This window comes from Nannospalax galili, unplaced genomic scaffold (genome assembly GCF_000622305.1).
Source record: "Nannospalax galili isolate Female #2095 unplaced genomic scaffold, S.galili_v1.0 scaffold777, whole genome shotgun sequence".
Lineage (NCBI taxonomy): Eukaryota > Metazoa > Chordata > Mammalia > Rodentia > Spalacidae > Nannospalax > Nannospalax galili.
This window is the reverse complement of record NW_008341810.1, coordinates 3,884,215-3,901,187: the sequence shown is the minus strand read 5'-3', so window position 1 is coordinate 3,901,187 and position 16,973 is coordinate 3,884,215. Positions and strand designations below refer to the sequence as shown.

General features: G+C 38.3%; 1 protein-coding gene across 1 annotated transcript in view; it reads right to left on the bottom strand.

Moving 5' to 3' along the window:
- Positions 1 to 6: 6 nt before the first annotated feature.
- The window catches only part of Pi4k2b (phosphatidylinositol 4-kinase type 2 beta), a 37,859-nt gene continuing 20,892 nt past the window's right edge, over positions 7 to 16,973 (bottom strand). The window contains exons 7-10 of the mRNA XM_008837333.3: positions 14,588 to 14,687; positions 9,989 to 10,122; positions 8,122 to 8,181; positions 7 to 373 (exon numbers count right to left, since the gene is read on the bottom strand). Coding sequence (XP_008835555.1) covers positions 200 to 373; positions 8,122 to 8,181; positions 9,989 to 10,122; positions 14,588 to 14,687 — 468 coding nt within the window. The 3' untranslated portion in view covers positions 7 to 199. The remainder of the gene's footprint in view (positions 374 to 8,121; positions 8,182 to 9,988; positions 10,123 to 14,587; positions 14,688 to 16,973) is intronic.

Sequence of the window (16,973 nt, the reverse complement as noted above, 5' to 3'; positions counted from 1 at the left end):
AAAATAAAATATAGAAGATATATCACTTCTTCCCTGAAATAGAAATTTAATATTTGGACAAAAATCGTAAACTTTTGATTACATTCAAAATATAGTATTATTTTGTATATATTTAAAGACTTATTTGAGGTTCTGGCAACCGGTGCTTTCAGCAGGTTTATATCAGCACCACAATGCCACACAGCTACCCTTACATCTGCTACCAGGAGGAAAAGAATGGCTTCCTGCAGTGGACAGTCTGGGTGAAGGAGCTGCCGAGGTGTACAATCCGCCCCTGGCCACCACTTGTACTGCGCTCCACAATCACACACGGCATCTGCACCAGCTGCATAGGGCTCTTCCCATCTCTTAGTGCCTGAGTGAGGTTTAAGATCTGTGGGAAGAAATGAGATTCATCAATTTGGAAAAGACCAAAAAAGGGCTAGAGAGATGCCTCAGTGGTTTAGAACACTGGTTGTTCTTGCAGAAGACCTGGGTTCAAATCCCAGCACCCACATGGCAGCTAACAACTGTCTATAACTACAGTTCCAGGGGATCCGATAGCCTCTTCTGTCCTCCGTGGGCATTGCAGGACACGGGTGTACTTACCTATATGCAGGCAATACATGCATACACGTAAAATAAAAAAAAATAAACAAATAATAAAAAAGGACCTAAAAAAAAACCAAAAAAAAAACCACTGCACTGGTATTAAATTAGCCATTTATCTCTAAATTTTTAAAAATTTATTATTTTTATTTTGTGTGTCTGACTGTATTGCCTGCATGTAGTATGTAAGTGGACCCATGTCATATAATGCCTGAGGAGGTCAGAAGAGGGTGTCAAATTCCCTGGAACTGGAGTTATAGATGGTTATTAGCTGCCATGTGGGTACTAGGAACCAAACCCGGGTTCTCTGCAAGAACAGCCAGTGCTCTCACTCACTGAACCATTCCTCCAGCCCCTTATTGCTGCAATTTTTATTTCATCCACTTACGTACAACAGCAGCTGCACCGAGGAATGTAAAGAGGAGTAAGTGCCGTATGTAGGCATTTACAGGTTTAAATACAAACAAGTGCACAGACCCAGAACTAAATAGCGGTTACCAACTGGTAATTCTAAAATACTATCAAATGCACCTATGTCCAGGAACAATGAAATCAGAGACCAAAAAGTAAAGGGTTCACACATTGCAACACTAGAATATGTTTAAATAAATATTTGCCATATCCTCTAACTCAACAAATAAATAAACTTACTGCATGCCTCCTATCTTGTAGGTTCTGCTGTGAGTGCTGGGGACATGACTGCTAAAACAAGTCAATTCCTGCCTTTGTTTTAATGAGGGAAGGTGTCAGTAAACATTAGTAGGTAAACTGTGTATTCAAAGTGCAGTGCTATGGGAGGGAAGGCAGAGGGCAGGTCCAAACGTGGATTAGAGGACGTAGGAAGGTATCCATTTAAAATAGTGTTATTTAAACATTAACTTTTTAAAAAATATTTTATTTTTATTATTTTTATTTATTTTAGTAAAAAAATTTTATGTGTATAAGTGTATTGCCTGCATGTATGTGAGTGCACCTGTGTTGTGCAATGCTGCGGAGGTCAGGAGAGGGCGTCGGATTCCCCTGGAACTGGAGTTAAAGACGGTTTGTAGCTGCCATGTGGATCCTAGGAATTGAACCTGGGGCTTCTGCAAGAGCAGTCAGTGCTCTTAACTGCTGAGCCATCTTTCCAGCTCCTAAAAATTTAATTTTAGATAGGAAAAACAAAACTAGGAAAAGTAGCATACCCTATGATCTATAAAGATACACTTAAAATTTCTACTTTTGAACATACAAATAAGTTTATGAACATACAGATTAAGTTTATGAACTTTTTCCACACTTTGTTCAGATTCTTTTATAAAAATTTATTTATTTATTTAATTAATTAATTAATTAATTAATTAATTTTTTTGAGCCAGGGTTTCCCTGTAGTTCCAGCTAGCCTGGAACTTGCTATGTAAACCAGGCTGGCCTTGAACTCACAGAGAGCCACCTGCGTCTTCCTCCTGAATGCTGGGACTAAAGGTGTGTGCCACTACCACACCCAGCTTTATTTATTATTTTTATTTCATTTTATGTGTATGAGCATATTGCCTGCATGTTATGTAAGTGCACCCATGTCATGCAGTACCCATGGAGGTCAGAGAAGAACATTGGATCCCCTGGAACTGGAGTTACAGATGGTTGTTAGCACCATGTGGACACAGGATCCCAACCTGGGTCCTCTGCAAGAACAGCCAGTGCTCTTAACCACTAAGCCATCTCTCCAGCCCCATTTTTTTTTTTTTTTTCCTCTTTTCTTTGAGTCAGAGTCTCATTATGTAGCTCTGGGTAGCCTGAAACTTGCTATGTAAACTAGGCTGGTTTCAAACGTGGAATGATTCGCCTACCTCTGCTTCTGAATGCTGGAATTACAGGCATGTGCCACCATGCCCAGCTATAGATAAAATCTTAATAGTTTATTTTCCTTTTTCTTACATATTGTACTTTATTTTGTACTTTAGGCATAACAACATCTCCCGTTGGGGTATCTGAAAACATCTAATATACACATACTATGCAATTCACTAGTTCTTATAAAAATGGGACAAGCATGGAGCTTGAACAGAAAGCCATAGTGGTATGTAACTTCATATAACCTTTAATAGCATAAATTAGAAGTGTTTTTAAATCTGAGAGGATTTGAACTACTTAACATATTAGGGCAATAAATCATTACTAGCAACAGTAGTTACAGATTACATTTTAGAATGGTTTTTTAATTCTTTTAAAGAACCTAAAATTTAAGTTTATAACATTGTCTGTACCATGAACCTAAAACGTGGAGCAGCATGATGAAGGAATAAAGTATTCTGATTAGTTTCTTCTAACTCGCTTGGAAAAACTCTACTCCAAAAATGTTAATCTAAATATACCACGTTAAGTAATGCATGGTATTTTTCTGACTCTGAAAACAATGCATGAGTGTCACAGAGAATCTGGAAGACAGAAAGGTACAAGAAAATGAAAAGGTACGAGATAATTTTCAAATGGTTATAGAGTAGGAGAAATTATGCAATCCTTAACTGCCTTAACTGTTAGCATTTATTTCTCTGAGAGGTCAGAAGACCCCTAATAATCTTGCATTTACTACTGAAGAAACATCTACCCAGCACTGAGTGCTGGAGAAGAGAGGAACTGCACAGGAGGGAAAACCACGCACACCCCAGAAGAACTCCAAATCTAGAAACAGTGATGTCAGCAAATGACCACAAGGCAGCATGCGGACAGTGTGGAAGAACACCGCCTTGCTTCCAATCAGATCTCTCCTGGACATACTGCCCACTTTTTTAAAAAGCTGCTCAAGGATATACAAATCTGGGAGAACTATGGCCTTCTTTTTTTTTAACATTTATTTATTCTGTATGTTTATGTATATGTGTGGTAGTGGGGGGGGTGACTGCAAGTATGTGCATGGAGGTCAGAGGCCAACCTCTAAGAGTCATTTTCTCCTTCCACCATGTGGTGTCCAGGGGACTAAACTAGGTTACCATGCTTGTTGTCAGGAGCCTATATACACTGAGCCATCTTGCCAGTCCTTAAAACCAAATTTCTAAGTGAAATGTGCCATAAGGGGCTGGAGAGATGGCTCAGTGGTTAAGTGCAGTGACTGCTCTTGCAGAGGACCTGGGTTCAATTCCCAGCATCCACATAGTAGCTAACAACCGTCTGTAACTCCAGTTCCAGGGGATCTGACACCCTCTTCTGACCTCCATGGGCACTGCCACGACACAGGTGCATTTGCACACATGCAGACAATATACTCATACATACAAAAAACATTTTTTTTGAATGCGACATGAGTTATAATCTAAGAGCACTGTGAAATCAGAAGAACAACCTGGGTATTGAAGGAGCATAAGACTGAACTGCTCTCTAAAGAAGCAGCATGTGCCAGGGCACCACTGGGAAGTGAGGAGGAAGAGACATGGAAGTGCTCAGCTAGGGGGGAGCAGTAAAGTGCAAAAAAAGGGCACTTGGGTGGAGCCACACTGCTAAGGGCAGGTAGCTGTACTGGAGGCTCAGACTTGAGCCTGGGCACATGGCCACATCATGGGAGTTTTAGATCCCAAAAAAATCAGTTTGCTGTTGAGACTGTTCTCAGGTTTTTGTTGTTTGTTCTGTAGAGCAGGCAATTGAATCCAGGGCCTCTCATATGCCATGCAAGCACTTTCCACAGTACTGTACCTGTAGCCCTGATGTCATTATACTGTGGAAGATGGACAGGAAGACAGGTAGCGATGCCATTTAGAATGTTACTACATCCAGAGGAGATGGTGAGGCCTCAGGAAGAGGCACTGCCTACATGCCTCTTATTTCACAGATGTAACAGGTTACCCAAGCCCTCCAAGCCAAGCCTCTTCAACAGAAAATGCAGGCATGTAGTGAGAAGTGACACACAAGCGCACATGCAGTAAAGGTCATGTTTTCGAGGCACTGAAGTGTTAGCTTCACTTTCTTTACAACAGTGCTTAATCTGTGAATGGGCTTCTCCGGCTTGTCAATCACTGAGCATGAGTTCTTCGTGTTTTCATAAAAGTTTTATTATTTCTGCCATTTCCTTTTCAGATCCTATAGAAAACACACTTCATAGTTCTCATAAATATATTCTGAGGTCCAGCGTTTCAAATAGGTACAAATAGAAAGTAAATTTTATTGAACCTTGTTTTGACCTATTGCTACTTAAAATAAACTTCAAATTGGTTTGTTGGTAACTTTCACTAACTGCTGGTCTGGAGTTGTGAGGAATACCTATATCCTAATTCAGTTCACAGCTTCCTGGGAAGAACTAGAGCATGTCACTGATGATGCATGGAGTTGAGACTTAACACAAACTAGGGCAAAGTGACTATCAGAGGATCACTAACAACAACTTGAGGGAGAGGGAATAAGACAGGGATAACACAAGCTTCTGGACTCGAAGTGCCAAAATGCTGCTGCTGATGTTTGTAATGTACAAAAACCATACTGTTATTTTGTTGTTATTGCTGGGCCTCTGTTTTCTAAGTGCTAATTTAGTTTAGAACAAAGAATAATACCTGCTTTTTAGGCTGACTTTTAAAAAAGGATAGCTGAAATCAGAGTTACACAATCAGGTCCATGGTCAAATGTACATTATACTTTTCAGGCTATCAGAAAGCTTGTTATAAGATTAAAATTAGAGGCTTGGCGTGCTGGTGCACATCTTTAATCTCAGCACTTGGGAGGCAGAAGCAGGAGGATCTCTGAGTTCGAGGCCAGCCTGGTCTACATGGTGAGTTCCAGGCCAGCTGGGGCTACAAGGAGAACCTATCTCAAAAAAACAAAAAAAAAAAAAAAAAATTAGAATTAGAAAATAAGGTCTGAAAGATGGCTCAGTGGATAAAAAGCATGAGGACCAGAGTCCAGATTCCCAAAACCCAAAAATAATCACAGCACAAGGGAAACAGAAAGAGGTGATCCCCAGACCAAGCTGGCTAGCCACACTAGCAGAAATGGAAGCTCTGGGCTCAAAGAGACCCTGCCTCAATATGACGGAGAACAGTCAAGGAAAACACCCACTGTCAGCCTTGGGTCTCTATATGCATGCACATACATGTACACATGCACATCCGAACACACATACATGCACACCACACACATACATATGCAAAAATAGTAAAATCAGAGTATCAAATCAAAATGCTTAAGATACTATCATTTTCTTTCTCATCTCAGATTTTGACCCTGTCATGCATTTTTGAATGTGTTTTTGGGTTAATTTAATATCCTCTCTCTCTTTTCTCTCTCTCTCTCTCTCTCTCTCTCTCTCTCTCTCTCTCTCTGTTTTTTGGAGCTAGGATCTTTCAAAGTAGTCCTTGCTGCCTTCAATTGAGTGAAGATCCTTCTGCCTCAGCCTCCAGAGCACTGGGATTATAACATGAAACACCAAGTCTGGCTCTCCACATGCTTTTTTTAAATTTTTTTGGTCTTTTTGAGCTGGAACTCTCTCTGTAGACCAGGCTGGCCTCAAACTCACAGAGATCTGCCTGCCTCTGCCTCCCAAGTGCTGGGATTAAAGGTGTGCGTCACCACACCTGGCTAACACATGTGGTTTTTTTAAAAACACTTTAGCTCCTTTGTGAATGAGACAGTCTATGAATTAATGAACTCAAGACAGCAGATCTGCACTGGCATATCTTATTTGACCTCAGAACTGAATGTCCTCTAAGGTAGATAGTTTTTTGGGTTTTTTTTCTTTTGGTCTTTTTTTTGAGACAGGGTCTCTCTGTAGCCCCAGCTGTCCTGGAACTCACTATATAGACCAGGCTGACCTTGAACTCACAGAGATCTGCCTGCCTCTGCCTCCTGAGTGCTGGGACTAAAGGCGTACGCTACCATGCCCGGCTAGGTAGTTTTTTGTTTTAACTTTAGACTCCTCATGTGCTAACTTCACCAATGAAACTTACAAAACTGTTTATAGCATTTTCAATTTAATTCAGATATTCCCACTCATCTGATTTCAGTTATCTATCACAGCCAACCTCAATCTGAAAATATTGATTATAAAATATTTTTAAAGATTAATTCCAAAAATAATCTGTAAGTTTCAAATAACTTTTATTACAGAATACTGTTATAATTGTTTCACTTTATTACTGTTGTTAATCAAATTTTATAGGCATGTGTGCACAGTACTTGATTTCAGGTGTCTGCTTGAGGGCTTAGGACAGACCTCCAGAGGATAAGAGACTGTTATACACTGTTAAGAATAAGAAAAGTCTAGAAGATGAAACATACTGATATGCCAAGTCAATTTTTTTTCAAGCAGAAACCAAACTGGCAGAATTCTTTCCACCTGAAAACTTAGTTAAAATCCATTTTGGGATGGTAACACTGCTATATAATTATAACCATGGATCCCTCACATCCCTTCCATTAATCTTGAAAGCCTTCTAGCTAGGCTCCTTGGCCCTGGTCTCCTCATCTGTGAAACCAATATGCAAAATTACCCAGCTTCACTTTCTCCAAAATCACTTCAGGATTAGAGATCTTGCTGCTGAAACAGTAAGTCCTACCTGCCCCTCACTCAAAATACACCTAAATTCAAAACCCCACACACAATTCAGAGAGTATACAGAAGCTGAAACCCAGAATAAGATCTCCCCTTCAAATATTTCCTATCACAACCCTTCTTTAATGTTGAGTTCCTACCTTCTCCAATCCCTTGGTGTGGATTTATTATAGTTCTAAAGGCATTCTGTACTCTAGCTCTATCCTATTCTATTGTAAATATTTGATGAATTAATAAATATCTGATTTCCTTATTTACCATTATAGTACTGTATATAATAGTGTAAAAACCATTTTTGCCATAACATGGAGGGAAATGGTTGTCCTACATTAAATATATGCTTTAGAGTAGGGACATTAGTTTGGAGTCACTTAAAAGCCAAGAATTTGTTTTCATTTCAGATCTTCCTTTTGGAATAAAGCTAAAGAAGCCGGTATCACTTGTGAATCAACAGACCTAAAGGTCCACACTAACAGACCTCTGGCTTTCTCGCTACTTGGGAGTGCTCAGGAGGAGGGGATAGGAGGACTGAGTTAAAATTTTGTAGTTCTCTCACAATCATGTAACTGCTCTAGAAAAGCCCAACATGTTCTAGAAGGAAAATAATCTACTGGCAAAAGAATTTGGTATTAAAATGCCCAAGCAAATGAACCTGAGGAAGAAATGGCCTTTGTAATGGGGACAAACGGGGCTGAGGATACAGTTCAGTAGAAAAATGTTTGTCCAGCATATATAGTACATGAGGCTCTAGACTGCACATGAGAACCAAAAGGGGGGCAAACAATCATGACGGGGAAACAATGGTTAAATAAATAACACAGAAGATTAAAAAAGTAGCTAATGGATAGCCCAATAGAAGCAGGATATTATTGAAATCAACTTCACTTCTCATCTACACTATACCTTGGTACAGCATCACAGGTAGTATTAGGAGCTCCACTTCTGTCTCACAGTGGGAGAAAAACTGATACTGTCAAGGACACACACCTCTTAATGGACAGTATCATCACATGGTGACCTACCTGTCCTCTCATCACAGACATCTGACTCTCAAAAGCAGCTTTGTCAAATCCTTTGTCAGTCTATTGCAGAAAGAAAGAAAATTAATACAATCTAGAACACCAAAATCTTTGAAACAAATACAGAATTTTAAAACAAATGAACTCTTCCATGTAGCAAATGAGGCTGTAAGAAAGCTTTCTTGATTTGACAACATAACAAGAGTATTTTAACCTCAGGTATTTTTGGAAAGCTCTAGAACAACAAGAAAAGTTTTATTTGCTTATATCCAGAAAGGATTTAAGATGGCTTTCTAGCCAGTTGAGTTTGGCTTTTTATAAGAATTAAATCATACAGGTATGCTGGTTAATTTTCCTCAACTTGACACAAACTAGAGATAGCTGGGAAGAAAGAACTTCAACTGAGGAATTATTTCCATTAGATGGGCCTTGGCTATGTTTACAAGGCATTTCCTTAACTGCTAATTGATGTAGGAGGGCACAGCCCCCTGTGGGCATGGGCTGTTTAAGAAATACAGTTCCTGCCTCCAGCTTCCAGCCTTGGCTTCCTTCAAGCATGGACTGGACCCTTTCCTCCCCAAGGTGTTTTTTGGTCATGGTGTTTATCACAACAGAAGACTTAACTAAAACATCAAGTCACCAAACACATATTACAATTTAAAGAGTAATTTTGGAAAAATTCAACTTTAAAAAAATTAATTCTTGATTTAATACCTAGTAAATATAACTTTACAAATTTATGCTACTGTAAAAACAAAACAATTAATTCTGCTGCTATGTCAGAGTATTCTGTCAGTAGTAATACAAGAAGTAACTGTGAGATTTCTTAAAAATATTTTTTAGAATTGCATTTTCTTTAATAATCAAAACCCAAACATTTAAAAAAGCAGTATGTGGACAAATATTTGCTTCATTTTTTCCTCTCCAAGAACTACACACATACACCTGCAGATGAAAGTAAGCTATCAACACTAAGCAAAAATTATGCTGTGTAACACAGACGTGTTTGCATCTCAAACTTGAGCAATAAACTTGACATTCTCAACATTAATTTCATCAACAGTTAAACTGAAATGATAAAAATAGTGCTGCAGGGATGTTTTAAGTTAATGTAACTAAGAAAGCAAGGTACCTATTATGGACTGAATGCTTGTGTGTCACCAAATTAATGTGATGAAATCTCATCTCATGTTAAGGGATTTGAATATCAAGCCTTGGAGAAGGTGGGCCTCCCACAAATGGAGTTAAGTGTCCTTAAGAAGTAGCTCTAGAGCTACTTTGCTGTCCTCGAAACGGGTAGATGCAATGAATGAGTTAGAAGAAAGCCACCTCCAGCTGGCTGATGTCACTCGAACTCTGATTTCAGACTTCCCAGCCTCCAGAACTGTGAGAAAGAAGTGTGTACTGCATAGGGGCCAGAGAGACGGCTCAGTGGTTAAGAGCACTGGCTGCTCTTGCAGAGGACGCAGATTTGATTCCCAGCACCCACACAGCAGCTAACAACTGTCTATAACTCCAGTTCCAGGGGATCTGATGCCTTCTTCTGACCTACTCGGGCATTACACAACACGGGTGCACTTGCCTACATGCGGGTAATACACTCATATACATAAAAAATAGGAATAAAACATTAAAAAAAAAAAAAAAAGAAGTACGTACAGCTTAAACTACCCAGTCTGGGCCCCTTCTTATAGCAGTCTGACCATTCACAATGTCAGGGCTAGGAACACAGCTCAGTGGTTAAATGCTTGTCTAGCTTGCAGAAGGCCCTAAGTTCAAACATTAACATCACAGAAACAAAAATAAAATTGAATGTGAAAGAAAGGTACATCATAAGTCAAAAGATCCTCCAAATTAAACATTTACTTACCTTAAAAAGTTCATAAAGATCTTCACACAAATCTTGTACAAAGTTCATGTCAGAAATGTAAGGCAGAATCAAGTTTCTTATTTCTTCAGAAAAAGGAATTTTTGCTTGAGGAAGCCAAGCCCAGTGAAATGGATCTAGTAGAAAAGATAATTCTGTTAATCAGTGGCAAGAAATGGTTTATTCAAATTCACATTTATCCCATTCTTTCCTGCAACTCCTACATTCTCCCAAAGAAAGGAAAGGACAAAGAAGTTTTCCAAATACAATCTTCTTTACAATCCAAGTTACTTGGATTCTAAGTTCGGATGGCCAATTAGGATGCTAAAGCACAGCGAGTTCCTAACTGAAGTAGTTACATTTCTGCCTTTCAGACAGCCAAGAATCAGAATTTGATAAAGCATTTAATTCAAACAGTCCCAGCTCAAAAAAATATCTGAACATATCAAGTTCTGAGGTTAGAAATTGGTGAGAACCCATAATTCATTCACAGGACCAGACCTCACCATGGGTGAGGTCACCATCTTCCACAGCCACAAATGATCGTGAAATGGGGCACTTGTATATATAAGATACTCTAAAATTTTAAATCATTAAAGTAAATAGATGGCTTTAAGCAATTAAAAAAAATTTGACTCTGGACTAGGGATATAGCTTAATGGTAAGACTAGTGGAATCTTCTGGGGGTTATATATGTAGATTTCAGAATCCCTAATTGGATGGCTCTACTTGTTACAGTTTGAATGTGAAATATCTCCCACAAGGTCACATGTTTGAACACTTAGTAGGTGGTAGTGCTGTTTTGGGAAGTTGGGAACCTTCTGGACTTGAGACCTAGGTGGCAGATGTAATAGGGTCATATGGGTGGAGCTAGTGAATTATAGCCCCGAGCTGCTTTCTGATGGGTTAAGATCTGAATCGTGTACCTCATATTTTTATTCCCTCCACCATTCATTCCCTATTATGGATGGTCTATATTTCCTAATCCTTGAGCTGCTTCAGAAGGAAAGTGATCTGTCCTTGGATCTATTCCTTCTCACTCCTACTCATTACTCTGCATGCAGTGAGAAGCTGTCTCGTTTCCTTTTACCATTCTCTGAACAATTTCATAAAAGAAAAGCTCTCACTCTCTGCTTACTTCTGCTTCTTATCCCTATCCTCCCTCCACTTCCACTATCACCATCCAAACATCCTCCTCTGAGCCTCTGAGCCCAAGTGCAGTCAGGCTACATAACCTCAGTGCAGTGCCCAACTCATCTCCTTTATGAAGCTCCTCCACTGTGGCTTTGGAGAAATCACTCTCGAAAAGCTTTCTGTCTTGTAAGTCATTTCCTCTCTTCTGCCAGCTTTTTCTCTCTCTTTCAATGTTCCTGTTCCCCCAGGCTCTACACTAGTCTTTTTCCTCCTTCATTTATTAGACACTCATCAAACTTTTATTATTTATGTTTCTGGCACTGTATCAGGAGATAGTAGCACTTGTTCTCCATTTCCCTGGATGACAGCGAATAATTCCATAGCTTTCACTCTCAGGATGACAACTAAAAAAATTTCCACACTCTTAATATGATTCCCCTGTAAGCTACAGACTTTTGTTCCCAACCACATGTTTAGCAAAACTTCCCAGATGTTTTATAGGAAGACTATAAACCTAACACTTTAAAAATGCAATCTGGATCTAGGTTTCAAATGCTTAAGGGGAAAAATAAAAGGATCTAAGACATTTCAAATCAGTTTCACAAAACATAGGAAAGGGGGGAAAAAGAGTAAGAATTTATGATTAAGTACAACAAATAAGACAGTAGGAAAAGTTCAAACTTACTGATACTTTAATCTACCTACTGAAAGACTGAGATTGGATTAAAAGAAATCTTACTGTTTTATGTCATCACCTAAAACAAAATGGTGGAAGTTAGAAATAGAAGTAAGGAACCCCTCTAAGCACTGTTAACAAAATGAAGTGAGGTATAGCAACATTACAAGAGGGGAAAAAACAAAAAACACTGAAAACAAAGTGTGATCCATTTCATACTAATAAACCCAAGAATTTTAATTAAACACTGGACCTTTAGCATGTGAAATACAAAGCCAAAAATGCAAGAAACTGACAAAAACTAGTTTTGATGACTTTGAAGTGCCTCTCAAAAAGTAATAGATTGTCTGGTGTGGCGACTCATACCTTTAATCTTAGCACTGGGAGGCAGAGACAGGAGGTTCTCTGTGAGACTGAGGCCAACCTGGTCTACATAGTGAATTCCAGGCCAGCTGGGGCTACAGGGAGACCATGTTCAGGGCGAAAAAAAAAAAAAAAATTAAGTGGACAAAATTAAGTCAAGGGCATTCTAAAACTAGTAACAAGTTTTAACAAGCAGATAGATGTAGGAAACATTGTGCCCAAACAAGTTCTTTCAAATACAGTCCTCCAAATTCCCCATATTTAAGATCACAAAGAAATTATCAAAAAGTGTAAAAAAGTCCACATAGGCCATATTCACTGATCACAGTACAGACTTTGGGTATAGGCTCAGTACTGTAAGTCTGAAATACTGAAAAACAGCAATGATGAACACTTTAAACACAAACAATGAACAGAATTTTTTAAAAATTGTATTTATTATTTGTTTTTTTGTGTATGTATGTATTGCCTGCATGTAGGTAAGTGTGTCTGTGTTGTGCAATGCCCGTGGAGGTCAGAAGAGGCTGTCGGATCCCCTGGGACTGGAGTTATGGACAGTTGTTAGCTGCCATGTGGGTGCTGGGATTTAAACCCGGGTCTTCTGCAAGAACAACCAGTGTTCTTAACCGCTGAGCTATCTCTCCAGCCCCATGAACAGAATTTTTAAGAAACAAACTGATCTAGAAAACTTTTTATCTAGAAATACATATATTTTTTGGCCTTTTTAAGACAGGTCTCCCTGTAGCCCCAGCTGGCCTAGAACTCTCTAGGTAGACCAGGCTGGCCTTGAACTCACAGAAATCTGCCTACCTCTGCCTCCCAAGTGCTAGGATTAAAGGCATGCACCACCACACCCAGCTATCTATAAATATTTTTAATCAAAATATTTCTAAATTGCTCTGATCAAAAAGAAAATCATAAAGGATGAATATGCAAAGCAGAACAGCAGAGCAGTACATCCAACTCAAGGTTTGGACAAAATGAGACACAGCAGTGTGTGGCCTGACAAGCATTTCTACAGTTTGGGTCTTCAGTCCTTCTCATAGGACCACATGTTGAAGGTTTGGTTGCAGGTCTATGAGCTACTGGAGTGTTGGAACTTTTGGAAGGTGGGGCTTAAGTGGAAGGGAGTTGGGCCACTGGGTGCACACCTCTGAAGGGGACACTGAGCTCCTGCCACATTTGTGTCTCTTTCCAGCTACCACGAAATAATCATCTATACCATGCACTTCTGTCACAATAGTCTATGCTAACACAGACCCAAAGCAACAGGGCCAAGTGACCAGGGTGTGAAACTTCTGGGACTATGAACCAAAATAAACCTTTCCTTCCCTAAGTAGATTTTCCTAGGCATTTTGTCACAGTGAAAGAAGCAAATAAGAGATATGAGGGAAAAAGTAACACACAAAAAAAGAATAATGATGAAAAAACATAAGCAAAGAGAAAAAAACAAGCAAATTGAAAAATGTGATGAATAAAATAATCTAAAAACTCAATGAATATGTAAACAAATAGGCCAATGCTAAACAAGAGAAAAATCTTTGGTAAGCTTTAACATGAAAAAAAGCACACTTATAAATTACAGGTATTTGAAAGAGGCATAATCATAGATGCAGAGATTATCTTTAAATTTTTAGTACATATTTTTATTTTTATTTTATGTATAAGTGTTTTGCCTGCATTACTTTATGTGTATTTAAGTGCATTATGTACATGTAATGCCTGTGGAGGCCAGAGGAGGGCATCAGATCCCCTGGAACTGGAGTTACAGATGGCTGTTAACTGCCATGTAGGTGCTGGGAATCTAAGCCCAGTCCTCTGCAAGAGCAGGCAGTGCTCTTAACCACTGAGCCATCTCTCCAGCCCTAAGGCAAATTCTAAACATCAGTTTATTTACCTTCTAAATTTGAATATGTGCAGAGGGGATTTTTCTTATAGGAGAATTCTACATTAAGCATTAAACTTATAAATCAGAATTCAAGACAATTTAAAATACAAAAGAAATGTTCTAAACTGGCTCCACATGCATCATAATCATCTGCAAAAGAGGATGGGAAGGTGTCCCCACTAGAAGTGGCAGGGGGCAAATCTTAATCATTTATAGTGCGTGCAACCAGAAACATGAGCACATAGGTCTACCAAGTATCCAAATAAATGATTCCTACATGATCTATACCTTAAAAATGACAAAGTTATCAAATCTATTTTCCAAGGCTCACATAGACTAAAATTCTAAAGCAAACACATCATTCAAAAACAAGTAAATGATACATAACCAGACTAAGTCTGCACCTCTGAATCCTTGATGCCTAGATCTGAGCCCTAACAAGCAATCGCACTTCATCCAGTTTCTTCTGCCATTTGATATCTGTCAATTTTGTACTTTTCAATCTGGGAAAATGCACTAATTATAGAATCTTAATACTCACATGTTCTCCATTCATCAGGATGTTTAAAAGGAAATGCTAGACCATTATCAATTGCAGCTATTTTAATAAGCAATTCTTTATCATTAATCCAGTTTGATTCCTAAATAGGAGAAAAATGATGTTTATAATAAACCTATAACAATATTTTCAAAGGGTAAATTACTGACAATAATTATTGAGATTTAAGGATAAAGTCTCTTATAAAGCTATAAAAATTAAGTTTCGAGAAAGAAACAAATTCATGTAGAAAGGGAAGGGGTTATCTTTGCAAAAAGAAGGCATTTCATAATTGTTAAAAATTGACATTATATGCTTACTTAGTATTGGTTTCATTTTTTTCCTCTCAAAGACAGCTTGTAAATATTAACTTTAAAGATAATCTAGACAATCCATTGCTTACATGTTTGATATTTACCCACGTTTGATATTTGCCCACTATCACTTTTTTTTTTTTTTTTTCGGTCTTTTTAGATAAAAAGCTGGCCCTGCCTGGCCTTGAACTTGCTGTGCAGACAGGATGGCCTCAGTCTTACAGAGATCTGCCTGCTTCTGCCTCTTGAGTGCAGGGATTAAAGGAATATGTCACCACTATTACTGATTTTTTAGGATAACAATAAAATGATCTTATTAAGATATGACTTTTGGTAGAGTACCACAGAAATAATTAGGTGACACAGAAAGCATTTCTACATAAAACTCTGCCAAAGACACAGCAAAATGTAATAAGGTCTAGCGGAAGGAACCTCAAGATAGTCTGACTACAGAATGTAGGCCATTCCTCACTTCAGTTTTTCTGCAGCAGAAATGGAAACACTAGGAGCAAGAGAAAAGTATTTCCTACAATTTAAAGAAAGATGGTTGTCATTACTAAATGTCTTTAACATAATAATGAAAAAACTGAAATAGGCAACTTTTAAGGTAAGAGTACTACCATAATCTCTGGTGATATATGCCAGGTTTATTTCTTTTAGTTTATATCAAATATCTTACCTCAGTGAAAGTACATAAAATACTCAGCACAAAAGAATGAAGTTTCCACCAAAATCTAATTACTCAAGAGCTATTACAAACGGGTACTTAGTGCACACTTTAAAGTGGCTGCTGTTGCAAGGCGTGGTGGCACACGCCTTTAATCCCAGCACTTGGGAGGCAGAGGCAGATGGATCTTTGTCTAAAAACCAAAACTAGGTGGTTCACACCTGTATTCCCAGCACTGGGGAAGTAGAGGCAGGAGAATCAGATGTTCAAGGTTATTCCCATCTACATAAGGAGTTTGATGCAGCCTGGGCTAGAGACCCAAGACATAAGTAAGTAAATAAAAAAATAAATAAATAAATAAACAAATAAATAAAGTGGTTGCTGCTATAAACACTATTATTTTATATCTACTGCTCTATGGTAACCTGATTGAGGTTTAATCCACACATAATAAACCCTATATTAAAGTGTACAACTTGGAAACACTTGTCATCTGTGTAATTTCATCCACGTTTCCTTGTATTTCTTGGCAGTCTGTCCCTCCCTTCACTCTAGTGCCAGGCAACTGACTGGTCCACTTCTTATTGCTGGGGACTCTTCTGCACATGGTATTCTCATATAAAGGGAACCATACAGTATGTTCTCTTACAGCTTCTTTTGCTTAGCATTCTTTGAAGATCCACCCATGTTGCTTTGTGACTAAAGTTTGGTTTTTGTTATTGCTAAGTACTATGCATATATACTCTTAAATTTCCTGGATAAATACTTAAAAGTACAAACATTACAAAGTGATGCAATAGCTTTAAGTGCAAATTTGGGAACACAGGTTAAGTATTGAGGAAATGACTTTTGGGTACTCAAAGTTGGTAGCAATTAATCTAAAATACATAATTCTGATAGTATTGGGGTATATGCAGTTTATTGTGTAAGGTTTTTTTCTTTTATGTGTATGAATATATTGCCTGCACGTATGTAAATACACCCACGTCATGCAAGGCCTACAGCGATCAGAAGAGGGCACTGAATTCCCCTGGAACTTGAGTTACCATGTGGGTGCTGGGAATCGAACTCAGGTTCTCTGCAGGAGTAGCCAGTACTTTTAACCACTGAGCCATCTCTCCAGTCCCCTTATTACGTAAGTTTAAACCAGTTTTTCACATGTGGTAGAAAAGTTTCTTTTTTTAGTTCAATAGATATGGTTCACAAGTAAAATATATGGTCCATTTTATTATGTAATACTGTATTACCTAATACTGAATTAAAATACTCAGAAGAAACTGAATTAGTAAAATACAAAAATGTCCCCAGATACCAGAAGCCTTTATTACATAAAAGTAAAACTGGTATTTCTATAAATTTCCAAAGTGCTACAGAAGTACTGAGTAGACATTTTTATTCTCCAATACAA